Source organism: Sebastes umbrosus, chromosome 14, assembly GCF_015220745.1.
Source record: "Sebastes umbrosus isolate fSebUmb1 chromosome 14, fSebUmb1.pri, whole genome shotgun sequence".
In the NCBI taxonomy this organism is placed as follows: domain Eukaryota; kingdom Metazoa; phylum Chordata; class Actinopteri; order Perciformes; family Sebastidae; genus Sebastes; species Sebastes umbrosus.
Genome location: NC_051282.1, coordinates 31,509,654 through 31,535,863, shown reverse-complemented (window position 1 = coordinate 31,535,863; position 26,210 = coordinate 31,509,654). Strand labels below are relative to the sequence as shown.

Here is a 26,210-nt window from a genome sequence, read left to right as displayed (position 1 = left end):
CTCTTAAACCTATGACTTTATTCTCATAATATTATGTATTATAATGTGTACAATTTCTGTATAAAAATAATAAAAAATAAATTATAAATTATACAACAAATAAAATGTAAGGAAAGGAAAAGATGAATTAAAAACAAAATAAAAAACAAACAAAAAACATTCGGGTCTGTTAAACAATTGGAATAAATTTAAAATGTCTAAACAATTTAATAGTTTTAGTCAATTTAGAATTTTCGAATTTTAAGTTATCAATCATGGTCAAATATGTTATAATCATAATTTTATGTATATCATATTTTGCTAGTTGTGCAGTTGTGGTTTCAATATCACCTTTACAGAAAACACACTCGTTGCTCTCAAAGCCAAATCAAAATCTTAAAAACTCAGTGGAAGGGTAAAAATCAGTTATTATTTTGTAGTGAATTTCTTTTGTTTTGGGAAAAACACAGACATGATCAATATACTGGACTGTATTTACATTATGAGTCTTTACTGCCCTCCAGTGGTCACGGCGACTGCAACTATGGCTCATTCACAGTAATATCAATATAAACGCTTTTTAATATTAATACGTGCAATCTATACTAGTTTAATTATTACAAATAACATTTATATCACCAGTTTTGTAATGTGGTGATCAGTTTATCCCTCTGATAGATAATCTCCATTCAGCATCACAGTGACCTGAATGTATCTAGAGTTGTGGGTATCTGCTGCCCCCTAGTGGCCACATCCAGGAACTGCAATAGTAAAATAGTCAAGATGACGTCACTTGATTTCCAAATCAAATTATTGACTGTGTGAAATATTTAATCTATTACCCATAAAATATAGCAACACTGTACAGATGCTATATAAGCAATACTTGCTTATTTATTTATTATTTATTTTTTTTCTTTTATTTCTTTATTCATATCTATTTCTTTATTATTTCTTTATTATTTCTTTATGTATTCAAATGTATTTATTCATATTTATTTATTCATGTATTTAAATGTATTGATTTATTTAGTCATATTTATTTTTTTATTATTTATTTTATTATTTTTTTATGTATTTATATTCATGTATTGTATTTTAGTGGATTTAGTGATCAGTGGAGCTTCGGGCATTTTTTTTTAATCATGTTTATCTGTTGTCTGTGTTTGTAAAATGTGTGTCACGATGTATACCTTGTCTTCTTATGTACCTGTGGGTACAAATAAAGTAACCTGAACCTTTCATTATCCGTTAGCTATGAAGACAGGTAGACTAATGATACATACAAATTATCATGACTACATAAACGTACATTTTGATTTTTGATTTGTGAATTATTTAATCTATCGCCTAAAATATTGGTGTATGTGCCCCCACTCTGTTATTTATTATTTAAATTAATAAATAAATATTATTTTATATATTATAATTATATATATAAATGTATACATCTATTTACGTTTTACGTTTTTATTTATTTACGTATTTCTTCACTTATGTATTTATTTATTTATGTATATATTTATTTATTTATGTATGTATGTATTTATTCATATTCATTAATTGTATTTTAGTGGATTTAGTGATCAGTGGAACCTTGAGAAAAAAATAAAATAAATAAAAAACAATAAACAAATAAATAATAATAATAAACAAATAAATAAATAAATAAATAAAGTAAGCTGAACCTTACCTTATCTGTTAGCTATGAAGAAAAAAGCCATAGAAATTCCAAATTATCTTTAAGAGATATAACATAACATTCCCATTGTGATTTGTTCCCATTGGACAAGTATATATATATATATATATATATATATATGTTGTGTATATATGATGTTTTGTGTCTGCACAAATACAGGCGTAGCATTGTTGTTTGGAAAAATAAAAGCTCATTTCTACAAGTTTTACACCATTCAACAGAGACTTTATTTCCAGTTCAGCAAATAATTTACTGCCTTCAAAAGAGTGTATTCATATATGAAGCAAAGAAATGCTACTGATGATAAGAAGAAGAATTAAGTCTACAAAGCAACAGTCTCCAGGATCCCTCGCTCGTTTGGCTCGGCGAATGAGACGACGTCCACCGTTCTCAAACAATCAGTCGGTAAATAAATACATAATGCATCACAGCAAGCAGCCAAGTTTTGTAATTTTTCATCAACATAGTGCATACAACATCAAATCTGATAACAATGATAACTGTCAATAACTATAATGATAATGGCGAGATTGAGCAGAAGCAATATAATTTACAATCAGTGCATGCTCTAAGCATAATGACATTCATATCCTCACCTTTTCCCTTATAGGTCATGTGACGCACGGGTGACGACGCACGGGTGACGACGCACGCCAACGAACAGCGAAGAATAAAATAAACTGCCTTTTGTAAACAGTATTGCAACAACGGATGAAAACACTTAAGGGACATTAAATTATTTAACATTATATTTTGGCACTGAATTTTCATTACATATATAATGAAAATATATAACCTCCCGCCGCCATGTATAAGTGTATATACGAGGCTTATACATATACGTATGATATATATATATCAACCTCAATCAATATTAAGTCAGATATTTACATTCAATTTATGTGTGTGTGTGTGTGTGTGTGTGTGTGTGTGTGTTACACAGAGAGACAAAGTGAGGAAGAGAGAAAATGACGATCTTGATTGAAATTAAAGTTTTTTTACAGTTAACACTGTAAAATGTGACGTCTAAAGATGAGAACATTCTGTGTCTAACTTCTGATCGTTATAAATAAAGTATTGCCACGTTCTCTAATGTTCTGGCCTCGTAATAATTGAACTTGATAAATAAATAAATCAGTTTCTCTTCGCCCTTTTCATCCCTCCTGTTCTTATGCCTCGCACGCTCTTATTTTGTTTTCCTTTATTATCAAATGTTTTGACCCTTCATAAGGCACCAGTCCCCGTGATACAGACCGCTGTATCAGTGCAACAAATCAAAATAAAGCACTTCCTCACACTGATAAACGTCAGAGATAAGAGATAAACGTCAGAAAAGATGATGAGAAATGAACGATAGAAAGGGGGAGTGAGGCCTTTTATAATACCGACGAATTTATCTTCCAGAAGATGTGAATCTTTCTGTGGTTTTCAATTCTCACCCAGACGTTTTACTCCCTTAAATGGACACCTCGTATTTTCTCCTTTAAATGGACACCTCGTACTCCCGCGTATCCTGTTGGCAAAGCAAGAAACAATCAGTTTAGTTCAGATATTAAAAATACATATAAAATAATACAGCTTTTCTCGTTTCCTTTTGGCTCATTTTCTGAAACAGTTTCTCTAAACTGTAAGTACAATTATCACAACTGTTTGAGGGGACATCACAACTCTGTGTCATGTCTGCAAAAGGTCGTAACTCACCCAAAACATTGCAGTCGTGCTTCAAAAGCCGTTATTGTGGAAGTGCATAATGGACTGGTGTGAGCCGCACTGCTCAAAATGTTTAGATGTTTTTTCACCATCAACCCTGGAAATGTTTCTGATATAAAAATCTCTGTTTTGTTCTACCTTTTTTGTTGACTTCTTACGGTACGATACCAGAAGTGTATCGCACGGAGCCTTTTAGATTCCCATTTCAACAGGACGTCAAAGTTTACTGGAAAAAGTCAACACTGTCGTAGCTACACAGAAACAGGATAGGCATTCAGAGTCCCTCCGTTTGATCGCATCAGGCTGAAGAACGCTTTTGTCCATCAGTCCATCTTGTTGCTAAATAATAATTCATGTGCTGCTAAGGAGATGTAAATCCAGAGGACAGATGGTCATGTTTTAATGTGATATGAATGGTTGATTATGATGTGTTTTGGTCTTTGTCTTGTACGTACAACTGATGTGTCCTACTTGTCTGTCTGTCTGTCTATAGTAACAGTATGTCTGTTTGTTTATGGATGTTTATGGATGTCTATTGGATGTGTACTTTTTCTCAAACTGAGCTGCCTATGGATGCAAAATGAGTTTCAGTGGAACTGACAGTAAAGTTGTATCGTATTGTGCATATTGTAAACAGTTGTACTGACTCTTGTGCACACACGTGTGCCAAAACACGTTCAATCTGCTTGAATGAACGAGACATTTGAATATGTTGTGAACAACAATCTAATTGTTCAGAGATCTGAACTCATTGTTTTGAAAAATCAAATAATTGTCATTCGAGAAACGAGAAAAACTGTAAAAAAAAAAAAAAAATGAATTAAAGGAAATGTCTCTTTTTATAAATATCATCCGTATACAGTACTCACCCCGGCCTCGTAAAGAGGGTTGTTGAAGTCGGACTCGACCGTGATGGGACTGTAGGAGTGTGTGTGGGAGAGAGACTTCCAGAAGAGCGGCTTCCATTCTAGTCTGCAAATGCTGCGAGTGAAAAAAATAAAATGACGTACGGTCACATGAATACAGGCGACAGTTTAGACACCATGGTGAACTGAGGTGAAGAAAGACGTGTTCATAAATCGACTTTACTGTCTTTCAGAGGCTCTAGTGGGTTCAGTTATAGGGTTAGAGTGAAGACACAGATATCAGATGAAACTAGAGAACCTGAAGAATCACTGTAAAGCTGAGACTCTTGTGGATCCAATGAGCCCAACTGTATTCATGTGTGATGATGTTAGTCCCCATAGGAGACATTTCATTGACCTCACTGTATAAAATGACCTGTGGTGACCTCTAGGATAATCACAGCCTCATGAAACTCTACAGCCACAAACTAGAGACCTAGAGCATTCAGAGGATGGATGGATCAAACTAGAGACCTAGAGCATTCAGAGGATGGATGGATCAAACTAGAGACCTAGAGCATTCAGAGGATGGATGGATCAAACTAGAGACCTAGAGCATTCAGAGGATGGATGGATCAAACTAGAGACCTAGAGCATTCAGAGGATAGATGGATCAAACTAGAGACCTAGAGCATTCAGAGGATGGATGGATCAAACTAGAGACCTAGAGCATTCAGAGGATGGATGGATCAAACTAGAGACCTAGAGCATTCAGAGGATGGATGGATCAAACTAGAGACCTAGAGCATTCAGAGGATGGATGGATCAAACTAGAGACCTAGAGCATTCAGAGGATGGATGGATCAGACTAGAGACCTAGAGCATTCAGAGGATGGATGGATCAAACTAGAGACCTAGAGCATTCAGAGGATGGATGGATCAGACTAGAGACCTAGAGCATTCAGAGGATGGATGGATCAAACTAGAGACCTAGAGCATTCAGAGGATGGATGGATCAGACTAGAGACCTACTTTACTTACTTTGTATAATACATGTAAATTCCTCCAATCAGCAGGATGACCAGGATGATTGGCAGAATTATTGCCAAAGCAATGTTCTCACTCAGGATCTGATGGGACGGCTCGAAGGACTGGGACACTGAAAGAGTCCAAAAATAAATCATCACAAAAAGGTTTTCATCAACCGTGATGTTTTTCTGCTCTTGATTTGGTTATTGATCTAAAATGTAATTTAAAGTGTCTGTATGTAAGTTTTAACATATATAAATGTGTTTTAATCCTTTTAATTACCGATGTGTGAACAGGTTGTAACCTAAAAAATTAGACCTTCCGCAACTTTCTGGGTTTCCTCTACCAGCCTGCAGACGGCTTTTAATGTGAATATGCAGGACATTTTTTTCTTTAAAACTCAACGGATGTGACGCAACGCACGCTTGTGAGTGCCTTTAATTTCAGCTCTGCCTACAGGGCTAACAGTGTGCAACTATAGCTAACGTTTGGTTAGGAATGGAGTCCGCTAACGCCAACAAATGTCCAGCACAAACTCCACGGATATAAGTGTAAAATCTTACATACAGTCCCTTTAAAAAAGGGGCTGCTAAATAAGGAGAAACTCTACATTTTAACACTTCTATTTCTGCATGGATTGCACTATATATTTTGTAAAGTACATTGGTTGTAAAAGCTGTTGTATCTCCTGTTTTCTTTCGTAGCAGCGTCGATCACATGTAGTGGATTTAAATATGACGTCTAAACGGCCTAACTGACTTTATACACATCACAAGCAGGAGAATAGAAAATAAATCACCTTCTAACTTGTGATCATCCAGAAGCTCCTCATATGCCACTGTGTGAAATGAATAAAAGAGAGAGAGAGAAGTGAAATTAATGATTATAAATGAACTCCGGAGGTCCTGAATGCACCTTGAGGATCTCTGGAGAATCTGTGTTCTGTGACTGAAGCAATGTAAGAAAGCTTTACCTTTGCAGAAGGGCGGCGGGCTGTTCCACTGAGAGGGGTGGCCGGGAACGCAGCTGATGATGACCTCGCCGATGAGCTCGTAGCCCTCGTAGCAGAAGAAGCGCAGGGTTTCTCCGGCCTGGTAGCTGTGCTTGTACAGGGTTTGGTAGCCGTTGTCGGGGACGCCAGGGTTTGGGCATGGGTCATATTTCACTGTTCAGAGCAACACACAGAAAAACACACAGTCGTGTCTTTGCAAGTTCATTTGTAACCGTGCAGCATCGTGAGCGGACGGTCAGGACTTACAGACACACTTCGGGCTGCGGTCGCTCCATTTGGGGGTGCCGGTGTCTCGTCCATGGCAGGAGATCTGGCTGGGACCTTCCAGCTGGTAACCCTGGTTACAAGAGAAACGGACGACCGTCCCGACCGCAAAACCTGCTTCAGGGCGCACGGAGCGCGCTCCGTTCACCACCTCTCCTGGGTCAGGACACTGCTGGACTGTGGGGGACAAAGTGAGATATATATATATATATAATAATAATAATACATTTTATTTGGTGGCGCCTTTGAAGACACCCAAGGACACCTTACAAAAATGAAATAATACTCAAGTAGATAAAAACAGCCAGACATGACAAAGACATATTTATGCAGACACATATGATGGACTGATGGACACTACAGTGAATATGCCAGTTTGACGGCGTTTAACTTGATCCTGCCGTTGGACTTCATCAAAAATAGTCCAATACCAAACAAATCCAATCATTATCAATTCAAATCCATTACAAAACATAACGCTTTAACTACCTCACCATTTCCAATATTCTCCAAGCCTGGTGGAAAGCAAATAATATGATAAATATTAGGGGTGCATTTTTTAATACCAGAATCGATATATTTGCTTCATTTGAGTCTATGTGGAGGTAGAAGGAAGTTACCGCTTTTATTGTGGTAGTCTGAGTAACGTGACGTCATATCCGTTCCATATCCGTCAACCAAAACAAACCTCAGAGAGTCTAAACCATTGGAGGGTCGTCGTGGATACGACCTGCATCCTCCCATGTTAAATCCAGCGTGGTAAACACTACACATCCAGTAAAGGATGGAAACACTTTGGGTTTCACACATTGACAGGAAAAGCAGAGCTAGACAGAGCAGAGCTAAAGCTGCATGCTAACTTCTAAAAAAGGACAAAATGTGTCTGAAAAAAGCCGAATATGTTAAAAAAAAAAAAAAAATGTAAAAAGGCTGAAATATGTAAAAAAAAATGTCTGAAATATGTCTGAAAAAAAGGCAGAAAAAAATGCCCAAGTATGTTTGAAATACGGCCCAAAAACAATTCCAAAAAAAGCAGTAATATATCAGAAAAAAGACTGGAATATGTTTGAATAAAAGGCTGAAAAATGTCCAAAAATATCTGAAAAAAGTGCGAAACAGTTAACAGGAAACGTTGTGGTATGGCGGTAATGGCACCTTGGAGAAGTTAGAGGAAGTAGACACGTGGGACTACGTCCGCTTTTCAAAATAAGGTGTTAACAAAGGGAACTGGATATACAAAATACATGGCTTATAAGGAACTCTATCAAAGCAAAAATGGAAATAATCAATAACCCCCTCAGACCATCCCTCGTTACCATGGCAACCAACTCTCCAAATTCTACAATTCTTATCTGCATCAGATTCCACAATATCTTTACCAATAGAAAAATGGAAAAAGGACCTCAATATCAACCTGGATGTCAACTTCTGGACACAAATCTGTCAAATCTGCCTTTCAAATGACCAGAAATATTAATTTATATCAACAAAACAAAACAACGAAAAGGTCACATTTTTAAAAACTCTTTAGTTCTTCCGTCCAGATCTCTGCCCTTAGTTAAGATCTTTAACGTTATGTCCCTCGACTTGTCTCACCTTTGACACATGTAGGCGGACTGCTGCTCCAGGAGAGATCCCACTGGCAGGTGATGATGTCAGAGCCGCTGATGTCATACCCCGGTTGACACTGATAGGTCAGCACGCTGCCTCTCACGGGGGACGAGTGGGACATGCTGATCCAGCCAAAGTCGATTTGAGGGAGAGTAGGACAGGTGTCGTTGGGCTCAACCTCTGCACACGGAGACACACATAGAGACACACAGAGACACGGAGACAGTCCTCATTAGTCCTGATAGATGGTTACACAGTTCTACTGTGTATTTACTACGTGAAAATGTATATGAGACCCGACTTTACTGTGTAAAGACCCCCTGGACCCCCCTAAACAAGAGTGAGGGCCAAAGTGCAAATGTACTACGGAGTATTAGGTCCACATTGAGGGAAAAAAAAGACTTCCAGTATAAAGTCATAACTTTACGAGAAAAAACGAAAATAACACGTAAAATTACTACTTTATAATATTATGACTTTATTCTCGTATTATTCCGACTTTTTTCTCGTAAAGTTATGACTTTATTCTCGAAATCTCAGATTTATTTTTTTTCCTCAATGTGGACCTAATACTCCGTCGTACCGTCGTACCGTCGTACTGTCGTAACATAGACCTACAACAATGATAAATAAAAATGAAAACGTAAACAGAAGACCAGTTATTCATCTCCATGTTGAAACCTCCACAGGGAGCCGCCGGAGAGGAGCTGAAGAGCTGCAGGTTGCTGACCTCTGAGTTTAGGTGTTTCTTAAGGAGTGTACTCACCACGATAATGGATGAGGAATCCCTGACTCAGGATGAAAGTGGAATCATCCGGATCGCTCTGAAACTGAATGGTGACCTCTGACCCCCCAGACACGACCTGGAAACGCTCTTTGGACCCCAGGTATTGTCCCATCACGTGGGACATGAGGTCACGTCCGTCAAAAACGGTCAGCACGTCAGTGTGGCGGATGTTTAGACTTTAAAGAAGGAAAGACAGAAATAAAAAAATAGTTTAGTAAAAAAACGAGTTTTCATGCGGTATAAAGTTTAGTGTTATTTTCGCCTGTTCTAAAATGATGTATTTAAATATTTCTGCATACAAAACCAAAAGTTTTTGATCCCAAATCACAGCATGGCTTTTTCTCTGGTGTTCCTCAAGGTCTTGGTGTCTTAATGTGGTATTTTGGAGGGATTATTGATCATTTCTATCAATTCTCCAGTGGTAAAACAAAATGGTTAAATTTAGCACCAAATCCGTGTAACAAATGGTATCAACCCAAAAATTTCTGCAACAACTTATGAGACATAATAGAGCATGGGGGATGGAAGAACTTGACACACACTGCTGAGCAGCATCTCAAATTAATCTCCAGGTTCCCAGCTTTCAGATGATGTACACCTCTTCTATGTGACATCTACTGTTGACCTGCTATCTCCCCCTAAACACCCTCTGGCCCCCCCTAAAAAACGACTTCAGGGTTAACTGCCAACAGCTTGAATTATCAACACTCACATCTGGACGTCCAGTTCGACGCGTTTCTCCTCGTTGCCGTGGATCTGCCACACACAGTCCAGCCCCTTGGAGTAGCTCTGGGGCCAATCAGGAGACAGGATGGTACCCGACGGCTCGGTCAGCTCGCCTCCGCACAGAGCTGGCAGAGAAAAAGAAGGGACGAGACGAGAGGATGATGATGAAAGGGATGATGAAATAACAACAGAAACTGTGGAGAAAGATGAATTATTAATGGAGGGAGAGTGAAGATTTCAGAAGGCACATAAAGAAGGGAGATGTGCTGAATGGTAGAAGTAAATCTTTCATTAGGTGACACATCTGTGCTGTTTCCAACGGTGTACTTCAACACTTTTATTTCCCTGTTGTTTATTATTCTGCAGAGACACGCAGATCAATTACAGAATATGAAGAATGACATTTTGCCTCATTACTTCACATTAACATTAACAACATCCTGTCCTCGCAGGAGGGAGACGACAGCTTTAAACTGCAGCGATGCAGCACTTTTATTTCTATGCAAACCCTTTTTGTTTTTTGCCTGAGAGAACACATTCGTTCGCTGCCGACTTCTCGTACGACGCCAGGACTTCCTCTCTCATACGAAGCACGACCTGTTAAAACTGAGGCATGAAACTGTGAAGCCAGACACGCAGACGCACACAAGTGGTGATAACGGGCAGATATGAGCAGGATAAACACTATAAAAAGATTACCAATCACAGACACCACCAGCTGATCCCTCAGCTCACTCCATAAACAGTTTCCCCTCTGAGAGAGAGAGAGACAGCCCTCAAGACAACTCTGTCCGGGGTTATTATAGTCAACTAAAACTAGAATAAGATGTGAAAATATTGTTGAAACTAAAATAAAAATTACATCCTTTAAGAAAAACTATACTAAAACTAATACAAATTAAATGAAAATAAACATAAATTCATTTCAGTTTCAGTTTTTCAGCTCTAATATATCACTTCTGCCGCAATCGCTTCACATCGGACTCTAAACATTACGGCCGTTCCTACACAGATCTCCCACCATGTACTGTTTTATGTATATGTAGCTGCATACTGTATGTCTGAGACATTATAGCTGGCCCTAACATAAACAAACTAAAAGTACATATATAAAAACAAGGGCTGTTAATCAATTAAAATATTTAATCGTGATTAATCACACATTTTTTATCTGTTCTAAATTAACCTTAAAGGGAGATTTGTCAAGTATTTAATCCTCTTATCAACATGGGAGTGGACAAATATGCTGCTTTATGTAAATGTATGTATATATTTATTATTGTAAATCAATGAACAACACAAATCAATAACAGATATTGATCCAGAAACCCTCACAGGTACTGCATTTAGCATAAAACAATATGCTCCAATCATAACATGGCAAACTGCAGCCCAACAGGCAACAACAGCTGTCAGTGTGTCAGTGTGCTGACTTGACTATGACTTGCCCCAAACTGCATGTGATGATCATAAAGTGGGCATGTCTGTAAAGGGGAGACTCGTGGGTACCCATAGAACCTACTTCCTCGCCTAAATTTAGTGTAAGTTTTGAGCGTTATTTATCCTCCTTCATGACCAGCTAGTGTGACATGGTTGGTACTGATGGATTCATCAGGTTTTATAGTTTCATATGCTTCATTCTAAATTGAAAACTGAGCCCGCTACAACCTTAAAATCGCAAGTTGCGTTAATGCGTTAAAGAAATTTGTGCCGTTAAAATGAATCTGCGTTAACACCTTATTATCGGGGTTACTCTGACAGTCCGAATAAAAACTAAACCTTTCTGAAAAAAATTAACTAAACTGAAACAAGCAAACACCCTGAACACTAAACTAAAATGGAATAATAATATAAGTATTATAACTTTGACTCCGACCTCTTCACCACGTGAATCACAACGAGTTAGCATTTAAAATACACACCGATCAGCCGTAACATTCAGACCACTGAGAGGTGAAGTCAATAACATGGATTATCTGGTTACAATGGCACCTGGCGGTGGGGGGGGGGATATATTAGACAGCAGGTGAACATTTTGAACTTTGAACTTTGTGTTGGAAGCAGAAGAAATGGGCCAGCATAAGGATGTGAGCCACTTTGACAACAAGGGCCAAATAGTGCTGGCTAGATGACCGGGTCAAAGCATCTCCAGAACTGCAGCTCTTGTGGGATGTTCCCGGTCTGCAGTGGTCAGGACCTACCAAAAGTGGTCCAAGGAAGGAGAACCGGTGAACCGGCGACAGGGTCAGACCCGAGGCTCTTTGATGCAAGTGGGGATCCAATAGAAGAGCTACTGGAGCTCAAACTGCTGATGGAAAGGTGTCAGAACACACAGTGAGGAGCAGTTTGTTGTGTATGGGGTTGCGTAGCCGCATAACGGTCAGGGTGCCCCGCTGACCCGTGTCCACCGACCAAAAAGCGCCTACAATGGGCATCAGAACTGGACCACGGAGTAATGGAAGAAGGTGGCCCGGTCTCATGTGGATGGCAACGAGTTGGAGGTGTTGACTCGATCTCCAAATTCTCCAGATCTCAATCCAATGGAGCATCTGTGGGATGAGCTGGACGAACAAGTCCGATCCACAGAGGCCCCCCCTCGCAACTTACAGGACTTAAAGGATCTGCTACTGACGGCTTGGTGCCAGATACCACAGCAGACCTTCAGAGGTCTAGTGGAGTCCATGCCTCCACGGGTCAGGGCAGCAAAAGGGGGACCTACTCAGTATGAGGCAGGTGGTCATAATGTTACGGCTGATCGGCGTATCGTTAGCTTCGTGTCTGGGCCTCTATGTTCAAGCTTCAGATAGCTTATCAGGATGTCCCAGTTCACATATCTCCATTATGTTTTATGATTGAATTCATATCTAAACTGAACTGAACTGAAGTCACTGATATCCAGCCGTCTCTGTACTTCTCTGTGTTACGAGCTACAGGCACAAATACCAAACAGCAGATCTGAAACTATAACACCGTCCCTGACCCGCTGCAACGTCTCAGCCGGTTTTATATCCGCCACAGTCTCTCTCTGTTTATCTCACTTCTCACAGCACGCCAGCAGTTCAGCAGATGACACCACAGTCAGCGTGGCCGACACAGTCTTCTCTTCAAGCTACAACATCTTGACGCTTCAGGGCAGGCACCCAATAATGAATCAAATAAATGACGTTCTCACTTCATGCAGTTAGAGCCTTACAAAACTCGGTGTGGATAAGTAGATTTAGGTTTAGTTAAATGAAGAAAATGAAGCCCAGAAACAGAACAGAAGAACGGACACGGAATAAGAACGTTTGAATTCTGATTAAAGGAAATAAAAAAAACATCAGATTTATTTCATCGCGGGTTATCCCGACTGATTTTACTGTCTTTCAGAGGCTCTAGTAGGTTCAGTTTTAGGGTTAGAGTGAAGACACAGGTATCACATGAAACTAGAAAAACCTACAGAATCCACTGGTACCAACAGCCATGATAGTAACCATGGTAACCACGCCATGATGGCTTGTTGGGAAGGAGGCTAAATAACGCTCCAAAGTTGGGCTACTTCTTGGTGAAGAAAAACTGTCATGTCCATTTTCAAAGGGGTCCCTTGACCTCTGACCTCCAGATATGTGAATGAAAAAGGGTTCTATGGGTACCCACGAGTCTCCCCTTTACAGACATGCACACTTTATGATAATCACATGCAGAGGATGGATGGCTTTCCTAGTTACATTGACAATAAGGGGGTTTCTGAGCAGTTTACACCAATCGCTGAAAAATGCAGAAATCTCCAAATGTCAAAACGTTTTTGATCCCAAATCACAGCATGGCTTTTTCTCTGGTGTTCCTCAAGGTCTTGGTGTCTTAATGTGGTATTTTTGAGGGATTATTGATCATTTTTATCAATTCTCCAGTGGTTAAAAGAATGGTTAAATTTAGCTCCAAATCTGTGTAACAAATGGTATCAACCCAAAACTTGCTGCAACAACTTATGAGACATAACAGAGCATGGGGATGACCATCATATACTTCTATAAGAATGTTCTAAGCTGCATCTCAAATTAATCTTCAGGTTCCCAGCTTTCAGATGATGTACACCACTTCTATGTGGCATCTACTGTTGAGCTGCTATCTCCCCCTAAAGATCCTCTGGACCCCGCTAAGAAAAGAGCTCTATTGTGGGTCTCAAAGGGTTAAATTAACTTATTCATAATACAACCCGAAGCTCAACCCTGAAACGTACCTCTGCACACGGGCTCGCTGTCATTCCAGTGGGGGTTGCTGGGGTCGACACACTCGATGGTCCCTGATCCCTGCTCCATGACGAAGCCCGGGGAGCAGGTGAAGGTCACGGTGGTGCCCAGCTGGAAGGTGATGTCGCTGCTGCTGAAGTTTCCGTGAGGCATGTAGGGCTCCCAGCAGTGTTCGTCATCGAACGCTAAACAACACAAACAAACAAAGAACGGACATTAAAGAGGAGAACTTATCTTCAGGTGCGTACTTGCATTTGGGGTTTCTACTAGAACAGGGGTCAGCGACCTTTACTACCAAAAGAGACATTTTATGCAAAAAAAAAAAATCTATCTGGAGCCGCAAAACATTGTGATCATTGTGATGAAGGTAACACAGTTTATAGTCTAAGTATATAGTATATAAGTCTAATGCAGTGAGGGCCAAAGAGACAATGTACGACGGAGTATTAGGGCCACATTGAGGGAAAAAACATCTGAGATTTACACAATAAAGTCAGAATATTACGAGAATAAAGTCATAACTTAACAGTTTTATGCATGCAATAAGGGGGTTACTGGGCAGTTTACACAACACAAGTGTTCGCCATCCAATTGCAGAAAAAATGCAATTCTTGCAGAAATCTCCAAATGTCAAAAGTTTTTGATCCCAAATCACAGCATGGCTTTTTCTATGGTGTTCCTCAAGGTCTTGGTGTCTTCATGTGGTATTTAGGAGGGATTATTGATCATTTTTATTAATTCTCCAGTGGTAAAAAATGGTTAAATTTAGCACCAAATCTGTGTAACAAATGGTATCAACCCAAAAATTGCTGCAACAACTTATGAGACATAATAGAGCATGGGGATGGATATCATATACTTCTATCAGAATGTTCTAAACACTTATACACAACTTGACACACTGAGCTGCATCTCAAATTAATCTTGAGGTTCCCAGCTTTCAGATGATGTACTGGTGGATTCATTCTATAATGAATCCTATCTGACGCTGGTATTGAATATTATACTAATGAGGTCAGAAGGATGTGCAGCGACACACTGCCTTTGTGTTTTTGTTTTTTTAGCTGAATGTGGAAAAGACCACCCGTGAGGCTACGAGTGTCTCCGGCGCTCACCCTCGTATCGCAGCGCCAGCAGCAGGGGGATGGAGGACGAGTCGGCGGTGAGCTCCAGGTACAGCGTGGCGCTCTCGCTCAGCAACCCGCGCTCGGGGACGTCGTCCAGGTCCGAGTCAAAGAGCGGCGCAGACAGGGAGTTGTTTCCACTGCGCACGATTAACCTGAGAGGAACAGAGCACAGAGATCAGCACCGACGTGAGCGTGAGAAGAGAGGGACGCTACCTATTCTGAATAACAAAATCATTGTCATTGCCACTGCCAATCATTATCCTCATCTTGTGCATCATCACCACCCACCTTGGTTTAATCAGAACAAAACATTCCCAAGCATCATCAGTCCCACGGCCGCACTGATCTCACTCTGAGATACAAATCTTATTTTTTAAAGTAAAATAAAGACGTGTACTCGCTGCAGTTATAAAACCAGAGTCAGAAAAACTGATTCTGTTCACACACAAATACACGCAGTTACACTAAAACGATCTACGAATCAACTTAAAACACTTTTTATTTATTTATTTATTTTTTGTTTTTCACTTATTATTATTGGTATTGATGTTATTGTTGTTATTGATATTATTATCATAACGTCATTATTATTATTCATTATTATTAATATATACGTATGTGTGTGTGTATGAGTACATATATGTATTTATTTATTTATTTATTTATTTACTTATTTATTTTATTTATTTACTTATTTATTTACTTATTTATTTATTTACTTATCTATTTACTTATTTATTTATTTATTTACTTATTTATTTATTTATTTACTTATTTATTTATTAACTTATTCATTTATTTATTTATTTACTTATTTATTTATTTATTTTTCTCTTGCTCCCCCTAACCTCTACACATAAAAGGACAGTTACTTGTATGTGTCTGTATATATACTGTCTATGTGTGTATATGTACAGTATATCTACATGTCATATATTACCACCAAGCCTCATTCAGTGCCACTCACACACCCGTTATCCTGATCACAAAGAAGTGGAAACATAAACGTACTTATCGTCGTCTTCATCCAGTGCGATCCTCTCGAAGTGGAGGTGCAGTCTGTGTCCCTCTTTGGCTTCTATCAGCCAGTGGCAGCTCAGGTTGTTTCCATTACTGTGGTTGCTGATAGTCGGAGGAGGTGGAGACAGTATCCGTCCCACGGTTGCATTACGGATCCACCCTCCACAAGACACCGCTAAGGACAAAAAGAACGTTATTGTCAATCACATTGTGACCTAAAGACGAGCCGGCGTCGTTGCGTCTGAATGAGTTCACTGACCGACACACTGCGGCTCAGCGGTGCTCCAGTGCGGTTGCGTCGTGTTGACACAAGTTGCCACCTCGTGGCCGCGGACCTGGAAACCCGGATCACAGTGGAAATGGGCCTGACCTCCGGGATGGATGTCGGTCACGGTCACTCCGCCGCCCTCCGGAGACTGAGGGAACGGGCAGGACAGCAGGAAGGCTGTCGATGAAACAAAGAATTCATTTTGTAGAACGGAAGATAAAAAGTTAAAAAAAGGATCTTTTCCTCTCACATTTTCAACGTCCTCGTCTCCTGGTGGATGTCTGCTCTGCACGCTGATCAGAAATCTCTAGGACCTCACCGTCCCCTACACTTTACCATGCTGTCAAACAACTTTCATGTGTCACTATTGTCCCCATAGGAGACATTTCATTGACCTCACTGTATAAAATGACCTGTGGTGACCTCTAGGATAATCACAGCCTCATGAAACTCTACAGCCACAAACTAGGGACCTAGAGCATTCAGAGGATGGATGGATCAAACTAGAGACCTAGAGCATTCAGAGGATGGATGGATCAGACTAGAGACCTAGAGCATTCAGAGGATGGATGGATCAAACTAGAGACCTAGAGCATTCAGAGGATGGATGGATCAGACTACAGACCTAGAGCATTCAGAGGATGGATGGATCAAACTAGAGACCTAGAGCATTCAGAGGATGGATGGATCAAACTAGAGACCTAGAGCATTCAGAGGATGGATGGATCAAACTAGAGACCTAGAGCATTCAGAGGATGGATGGATCAAACTAGAGACCTAGAGCATTCAGAGGATGGATGGATCAAACTAGAGACCTAGAGCATTCAGAGGATGGATGGCTTTCCTAGCTAGATTGACAATAAGGGGGTTTCTGAGCAGTTTAAACAACAGAAGTGCTCGCCAGCCAATCGCTGAAAAATGCAATTCTTGCAGAAATCTCCAAAATGTCAAAAGTTTTTGATCCCAAATCACAGCATGGCTTTTTCTCTGGTGTTCCTCAAGGTCTTGGTGTCTTAATGTGGTATTTTGGAGGGATTATTGATCATTTTTTATCAATTCTCCAGTGGTTAAAAAACAGTTAAATTTAGCACCAAATATGTGTAACAATAGATCGTAATGAAAAGATCTGCTGTTTCTAGTTAGTTTACCTTGATAGTGGAGGCTGAACACGCCGTGGTTGGTCTGTCGGAGGCTGCGATAGTGAATGTACACCTGATTGGTTGTACTGCGGATCACCTGACCTTCTCTCATCAGGGTCTCGTTGGCTAAGAGCTCTGGTCCCAAACCTCCATAGCCCATGATCGTCAGAGACTCTTTCTTAGAAAGATTGACCTTCCTCACCTAGAGAGGGAAAGAAGAGGAGATAATGAAGTCAACCTGTTCTGGCGGCTGTCTTTAATAAATACACTTCAATCAGAGTCACTGACACATCTACTATACCTTCAACATGGCACCTTTAAGATGATCAAAGGAGAAACATAAATAGAGAATGAGCTGTGTGAGATGGTCTTAATCTATTCGCTTCATCTGAGTCTATGCGGAGGTAGAAGGAAGTTACCGCTTTTATTGTTGTAGTCTGAGTAACGTGACGTCATATCCGTTCCGTATCCGTCAACCAAAACAAACCGCGTAAAGTAGAAACGTTGGAGGGTCGTCGTGGATACGACCTGCATCCTCACATGTTAAATCCAGCGTGGTAAACACTACACATCCAGTAAAGGATGGAAACACTTTGGGTTTCACACATCGACAGGAAAAGCAGAGCTAGACAGAGCAGAGCTAAAGCTGCATGCTAACTCTGGCACGGACAGGAAACGTTATGGTATGGCGGTAACGTGGCGGTGGAGCCGGCCGTGTCGCTCTCGTCTCCGTGGTCAAACGGGCCGACGCTACAACTGTAGAGCACCCAGATACTGACATTTGTGTTCTCTGCATTGAAACGGCCCCGATGGAGCTGACCATGGATGGATAAAGAGAACAGAGCTGACGGGAGAGCTAGAGACCACCTTGGAGAAGTTAGAGGAAGTAGACACGTGAGACTACGTCCGCTTTTCAAAATAAGGTGTTAACAAAGGGAACTGTATCGACTAAATACATCTATGGAAATCAGATTGATGGATTATATTCACCAGAAGTATAAAACATTACATGTCCCTTATAGATTAAAAAGAAAATAGCACTAATCTGTGAGGGAAATATCTTTATTCTTTGACTTTTGGGTTGCTGGATAATAAATAATTCCTGACAATGATCCTGATATATTTGACTTCAGGTCGTCTCTGACTACATACATGCTGAAAATCAAACATTTTTACTGGATTCATTTAGAGATTTTCCAAAGTAAAAGTCCCTAGAAGTGTATTATTTAACTTTTTCCCTCCATGGTTTAGAGGTTAACAAGTTAACAACAATCACAATAAATCGTAATATTGAAACGCAATACTTACAAATCTCAATACATATCGAATCGCCACCCAAGTATCGTGTATTGAAAACTCGATTCTGATTGGTCAATGATGCGTTCTACGGTCTGTTATTTCTTTATAGCAGACCGTTGCTATGTATAACAGACCGTTGCTACGTATAACAGATCGTTGCTACGTATAACAGACCGTTGCTACGTATAACAGACCGTTGCTATGTATAACAGACTGTTGCTATGTATAACAGACTGTTGCTATGTATAACGGACCGTTGCTATGGGCGCAGCTCTGATGTCGGACTCTGGAGGACCGTTTTTGTGTCAAATTATTGATTTCTTCAATAAGTAGCCGTGTAATAAGCGGGATAATGTACAGCTAGCGGGTCATTGTTGTGATGAGAGAGTTCGGGTTTATTTCACAACAATGACCCGCTAGCTGTACATTATCCCTTATCACTTATGAGCTAAAAAATGTAATTATTATCAGACTTATAGTGCACTCCCATGTGATTACTTCTATGTTTTTATACATGATTTACCTTCTCGATATACTCCCACTATGTATTAGACAGGCTTGAGTATATTTCAAACTTTTTATGTAATTTGACAGATATCTGAGATCACATGAAATAAAAAAAAAATCTAATAATCAGATTTCTGTGTCATTATTTTTCTATGCAGCCTACACAATCAGTTCAAAGATAATATTAAAATGGACTATTTCACAGTGGGGAAAAAAAACGTTTTTTAATATTTGAAAAGATGCGTGATTATGGATTCACAAGATGACGCACGTTACCTGAATTTCCACACCGTAACCTGCGTACACAGTGATGCTGTAGGTGCACTCCAGAGGGGAAAAAGACGAGGACGACGATGCCGGATCTGGTGACTCGACAACATCCTCCATTGCTGACAAAGTCGCATTGCACTGTACTGTGAAGAGTGAGAGAGAGAGAGAGAGAGAGAGAGAGAGAGAGAGGGGAGGAGGAGAAGAAAGGTAAAAATGTGCCATGTTTTTAATACAGGAACACTTTAGCAAACATATATATATATATATATATAAATATATATATATAACAAGAGCATGACTCAATAGTTTGACTTAATAGTTCAAGAACTAAAACGCTTCTTGGCTTCGCTTTTTTCCCCCCAGCTGATATTTCTACAGCCAGTGACGGACTTTTGGAATCAAGGATGCACCGTGCAAAGCCAAGTCAGCGTGCATGAAGCCCAGTACACATGAGGGAAATCAAGTCTCCCCACCAATTAAAAGCTGTGTCCTCCCAACTACAGCGAACTGAGAGGAGAGTCCAGGCCAACTTCTCCAATATGCATCAGGGTTTATTTCACAACAATGACCCGCTAGCTGTACATTATCCTGCTTATTGCACGGCTACTTACTGAAGAAATCCATATTTTGACACAATAACGGTCCATGCTATAAAGAAACAACGCCCTGAGACCCGAGACTGACTTTACTGTCTTTCAGAGGCTTTGGTAGGTTCAGCTTTAGAGTGAAGCTACAGATATCATATGAAACTAGAAAACCTGATGAATCCATCGGCACCAACCATGTTATACTAGCTTGTCGGGAAATAACGCTCCAAAGTTGGGCAAGATTTTAGCGAGGAAAAACTGTCATGTCCATTTTCAAAGGGGTCCCTTGACCTCTGACCTCCAGATATGTGAATGTAAATGGGTTCTATGGGTACCCACGAGTCTCCCCTTTACAGACATGCCCACTTTATGATAATCACATGCAGTTTGGGGGCAAAAACAATGCAGTTTTTTTCATGCAGTATGAAAGCTGAGACTCTTGAGGATCCAATGAGCCCAACTGTATTCATGTGTGATGATGTTAGTCTCTATTTTTTTAAATGTGACCTCAAAGTATAAAATGACCTATGATGACCTCTAGGATAATCACAGCCTCATGAAACTGTACTGCCACAAACTAGAGACCTAGAGCATTCAGAGGATGGATGGATTAGAATAGAGACCTAGAGCATTCAGAGGATGGATGAATCAAACTAGAGACCTAGAGCATTCAGAGGATGGATGGATCAAACTAGAGACCTAGAGCATTCAGAGGATGGATGGATCAAACTAGAGACCTAGAGCATTCAGAGGATGGATGGATCAAACTAGAGACCTAGAGCATTCAGAGGATGGATGGCTTTCCTTGCTAGATTAACAATAAGGGGGTTTCTGAGCAGTTTACACAACACAGGTGCTTGCTATCTAATCGCCGAAAAAAAAATGCAATTCTTGCAGAAATCTCCAAAATGTCAAAACGTTTTTGATCCCAAATCACAGCATGACTTTTTCTATGGTGTTCCTCAAGGTCTTGGTGTCTTAATGTGGTATTTTGGAGGGATTAATAATCATTTTTATCAATTCTCCAGTGGTAATTTTTTTTAAAAATTTAGCATCAAATCTGTGTAACAAATGGTATCAACCCAAAAATTTGCTGCAACAACTTAGGAGACATAATAGAGCATGGGGATGACCATCATATACTTCTATCAGAATGTTCTGAGCCCTTAAACACTTTCACTATTAGAAGGATCTCAAATTAATCTTCAGGTTCTCAGCTTTCAGATGATGTTCACCACTTCTATACGACATCTACTGTTGACCTGCTATCTCCCCCTAAACACCCCCTGAACCCCCTAGAAGAGACTAAAACGGCTCTATTGTGGGTCTCAGAGGGTTAACTAAACATTTCTGCAGGCGATATATTACACAGAAAGCAACAGATGAGGCACGATGATGTTGCGTCCCAGTAACCTTATGTTTTTTGGATGAGGATTGCTGCTGTGAGCGTTCACTGATGTGAAGATGAATTACAGTTACAGTGTCTTTTACTGAACCGTGTGTCCACTGATTCTCCAGGATGCCTCCTACACTCCTGACAGTCTGCGCTGCATAAACTGAGAAGTTATGCAGAATTCCTCGTTATCAGAAAAAGCGTTAGATGTGTGCAGAGGCACATACAGTATAGGAAGCACAATACCCGGCGCTGGTTGCTCACCATGTATTCAAGGTTCTGCATTAATTGAGGCATGTGTGCTTGTGCTGGAATTAAATGATTGCTCAACACAGAGGGTGCAGACGGGCAACAGATAACGTCTCTCGCTGCTGTCAGATATCTGGCGATGTCGTATTGATTTAGTGAGCTGAAAGGAAGACCTTGATCCTGCAAGTAATTGTGTCTGGCTGATGCTGACAAGAATTATAACCATACAGGTCAGACTCTGCTCGGCGGACATTATTGCTAGAATTAAATTAAAACTGCAAATAACGGCTGAGGAATGTATAAAATTTGTCAATAATAACGAACATACAAGAGCCTTTTACGGCATCCTTCAACGTAAGTGACAGAAACACACCCTGAGCTGTTTCAAGTAGGTCAGTAGTAAGAGATGCAAATCATCCTTGACACCAAAACAGCTGTGCACAGCTGGACAGCCAGAGACACACCCATCCCCGACTGTGCAAATCATCAAAAATACCAAATGGATAAAAGGAAACATCACTGAGTTCCAGAGCAAACCTTTGTGGTGAACATACGATGAAAACATGCACGTGAAGCTGCTGTGGAGATAAAATCCTTTACTAGTTTTATGAAATAAGATTTAGGAACATTTGTGCATTGCTGCTAAGATCTGTTTTTGTTGGGTTCCAAGATGAATGACCAGCAAGGTTATACGTTTGCTGGACGACCACATCCGCCTTCGACTGGTACTGCCCGATCCGATCCAAATGTATTTATAAAGCACATTTAAAAACAACAACAGTTGACCAAAGTGTTGAACAATTAAACATAAAATACTGGTCATGAAGGAGGTTAAATAACGCTCCAAATTTACACAACTATCATGTCCATTTTCAAAGGGGTCCCAAAAAAAAATGTCCAAAAAAGTGTCTGAAAAATGAAAAAAAGTCTGAAAATTGTCTAAAAAGTGTCTAAAAACTTTCTGAGAAAAAAGACAGAAAAATGTCTAAAAAATGTCCAAAAAAAATGTCTGAAAAATGAATAAAAAGTCAGCAAATTGTCCCACTCCCATGTTGATAAGAGTGTTAAATACTGGACAAATCTCCCTTTAAGGTAGATTTTGAACAGATAAAAAAATTTGCAATTAATCGATTAACAACCCTACTAAAAATGTTTTTCATTGCTTATTTCCATTTTACTTTCAGTTTGAGTTTACTACAATAACCCTGGTCCTGCCTGCGTCTGTCACAACAACAAATAAACTACCAACTACAGTATAATGACATGTTTTATCTCAGACGAGGGGCGAGGAGCAGCACATTTCTGCCTCGACTTCCAGCTTGCAGGACAGGGCGATAATAATGACAACCTGGCTTATCATCATCACTAAGTGGCGGAGGGATAGAAACTCCTACCACTGAGCTCTGCCTTGGGTGAAGCTGTGGTGTATTGGATTGCCCTGCATTCAATTATTTTATTGACCGCATGACTGAAACTGCTGCTATGCTTCGGTAGAATCAAATTATTGACCACATCTTGTAATACAAACGACATCTGGAGAGGAAAAAGGTTTCACAGTCCATTTGGTTAACAATGATCAGAAATAGAAGAGAACAACAATCCAACATGTTTCACTTATATGGCAGATTTTTAGAAAGTGTCATAAAGTAATTCAGCTGACAGCGTTTAACCCTCCGAGACCCACAATAGAGACGTTTTAGTCTTTTTTAGGGGGATTCAGGGGGTCTTTAGGGGGAGATAGCAGGTCAACAGTAGATGTCACATAGAAGTGGTGTACATCATCTGAAAGCTGGGAACCTGGAGATTAATTTGAGATGCAGCTCAATCAAGTTCTTCTAGTCATAAATTACAAATAAACATGAATTAATGAATTCATTATTTAAAATGATTCAATTTAGCCATTTTTTTACCACTGGAGAATTTGATCAAAATGATCAATAATCCCTCTAAAATGCCACATTAAGACACCAAGACCTTGAGGAACACCAGAGAAAAAGACATGCTGTGATTTGGGATCCAATACTTTTGACTTTTTGGAGATTTCTGCAAGAATTGCATTTTTTCTGCGATTGGATGGCGAACACTTCTGTTTGTGTAAACTGCTCAGTAACCCCCTTATTATCAATCTAGCTAGGAAATCCATCCATCCTCTGAATGCTCTAGGTCTCTAGTTTGATCTATCCATCCTCTGAATGCTCTAGGTCTCTAGTTTGATCCATCCATCCTCTGAATGCTCTAGGTCTCTAGTCTGATCCATCCATCCTCTGAATGCTCTAGGTCTCTAGTTTGATCCATCCAACCTCTGAATGCTCTAGGTCTTTAGTTTGATCCATCCATCCTCTGAATGCTCTAGGTCTCTAATTTGATCCATCCATCCTCTGAATGTTCTAGGTCTCTAGTTTGATCCATCCATCCTCTGAATGCTCTAGGTCTCTAGTTTGATCCATCCATCCTCTGAATGCTCTAGGTCTCTAGTTTGTGGCTGTAGAGTTTCATGAGGCTGTGATTATCCTAGAGGTCACCACAGGTCATTTTATACAGTGAGGTCAATGAAATGTCTCCTATGGGGACTAACATCATCACACATGAATCCAGTTGGGCTCATTGGATCCACAAGTGTCTCATCTTTACAGTGAGACCCAATTTATGGAATTTAAAACTGTTCAGGGACCCCAGTATGCAGAAATATTCAAACACACCATTTTAGAATAGGAGACAATAACACATTTATACTGCATGTGATTATCCAATTTTCTGCCAATTTCATGTAGTGTTTTATAATTTTATGGTTTTATTGTTTATACTAATTTTATTTATCATCATCATTATAATGTTTATTTTACTCTATTTCGTTTAATCAACATTTTTATTGCTGATCATTATTATCTCTTTTATTCTATTTTATTTTATTAAAATTGTATTATTTAATACAATCTGCTTATTTTGTGTAGTTTCATAATTTTTTATTTATTTATTTTTATTATTTCCATGTATTTTATTGATCCTTTATTATCTTAAATACCCATCTTTTATTGCTTTCTTATTCAGTGAACTTTTATCTTGGTTGTTTTGGTGCATTAGTCTCTAAAATCCATTTTAAATACGTCTATCCAGCACTTTGAATTATATTTTGACTTGTTTGAAAGGTGCTACATGAATAAAGTTTGATTGATTGAATAGTCCCAGACTCAGGGGGAGCCGAGCGGTGGCATGCGGGTACCTGGCATGTGCATGGTGGTTATGGTGGTGGTGGTGATCAGAGTGGTGGTCGTCTCCTCCTCTACGGGCAGCGAGGACATGGTGTTCCTCGATCCCGTCTGGTGGCCGGCAGCGGAAGAGGAGCTTAAAGCCGTGGTGAGCAGCCCCGGTGATATGACCGTCGCCGTCGACTCGGTCTGCCCGAGTCCAGGAACGGCCTGCGTCGGGTTGGTGGTCGTACCTGCAGAGTCCAAAAGGTTCAATTCAATGTAGTGTAGTTTTAAAGCTAGAGTGAAGACACAGATATCATATGAAACTAGAAAACATAAAGAATCCATCGGTGCCAACTACGTCATGCTACCATGTGGGGGAGTCCTTTGACCTCTGACCTCAAGACATGTGAATGTAAATGGGTTCTATGGGTACCTACGAGTCTTGTACCCACTAGAGACCTAGAGCATTCAGAGGATGGATGGATCAAACTAGAGACCTAGAGCATTCAGAGGATGGATGGATCAAACTAGAGACCTAGAGCATTCAGAGGATGGATGGATCAAACTAGAGACCTAGAGCATTCAGAGGATGGATGGCTTTCCTAGCTAGATTGACAATAAGGGGGTTTCTGAGCAGTTTACACAACACAAGTGCTCGCCGTCCAATCGCAGAAAAAATGCAATTCTTGCAGAAATCTACAAAATGTCAAAGTTTTTGATCTCAAATCACAGCATGGCTTTTTCTTTGGTGTTCCTCAAGGTCTTGGTGTCTTAATGTGGCATTCTTGAGGGATTATTGATCATTTTTATCAATTCTCCAGTGGTAAACAAAACGGTTAAATTTAGCACCAAATCTGTGTAACAAATGGTATCAACCCAAAAATTGCTGCAACAACTTATGAGACATAATAGAGCATGGGGGATGACCACCATATACTTCTATCAGAATGTTCTATGCCGCATCTCAAATAAATCTCCAGGTTCCCAGCTTTCAGATGATGTACACCACTTGACATCTACTGTTGACCTGCTATCTCCCCCTAAAGACCGCCTGGACCCCCCTAAAGAAGACTAAAACGGCTCTATTGTGGGTCTCAGAGGGGTTAAGACTTGAGTACTTCTTCTTCCACAGCTGCTAATATGTAAATAGTAGCAGTGAAAGACGGGTCTCTCTTGTTTACTTTCCATAAAATTTCGCTCCTACAGGTGTGGTCCCAGAGGTGCAGAGAGAGAGAGAGGGTGAAGTGACTCTCTAAAGATGATTAT

At 39.9% G+C, this 26,210-nt stretch overlaps 1 protein-coding gene across 2 annotated transcripts in view; it reads right to left on the bottom strand.

Moving 5' to 3' along the window:
* Positions 1 to 1,884: 1,884 nt before the first annotated feature.
* Positions 1,885 to 26,210, bottom strand: part of sez6l2 (seizure related 6 homolog (mouse)-like 2) — a 28,556-nt gene continuing 4,230 nt past the window's right edge. For both annotated transcript variants that reach the window (XM_037792937.1, XM_037792938.1), the window contains exons 4-19: positions 24,974 to 25,192; positions 19,531 to 19,667; positions 17,458 to 17,650; positions 16,301 to 16,486; positions 16,033 to 16,216; positions 15,010 to 15,173; positions 13,885 to 14,079; positions 9,652 to 9,790; positions 8,919 to 9,115; positions 8,138 to 8,332; positions 6,524 to 6,718; positions 6,239 to 6,430; positions 6,065 to 6,103; positions 5,278 to 5,395; positions 4,261 to 4,372; positions 1,885 to 3,194 (exon numbers count right to left, since the gene is read on the bottom strand). In XM_037792937.1, coding sequence (XP_037648865.1) covers positions 3,165 to 3,194; positions 4,261 to 4,372; positions 5,278 to 5,395; positions 6,065 to 6,103; positions 6,239 to 6,430; positions 6,524 to 6,718; positions 8,138 to 8,332; positions 8,919 to 9,115; positions 9,652 to 9,790; positions 13,885 to 14,079; positions 15,010 to 15,173; positions 16,033 to 16,216; positions 16,301 to 16,486; positions 17,458 to 17,650; positions 19,531 to 19,667; positions 24,974 to 25,192 — 2,495 coding nt within the window. In that variant the 3' untranslated portion in view covers positions 1,885 to 3,164. The remainder of the gene's footprint in view (positions 3,195 to 4,260; positions 4,373 to 5,277; positions 5,396 to 6,064; positions 6,104 to 6,238; positions 6,431 to 6,523; positions 6,719 to 8,137; positions 8,333 to 8,918; positions 9,116 to 9,651; positions 9,791 to 13,884; positions 14,080 to 15,009; positions 15,174 to 16,032; positions 16,217 to 16,300; positions 16,487 to 17,457; positions 17,651 to 19,530; positions 19,668 to 24,973; positions 25,193 to 26,210) is intronic.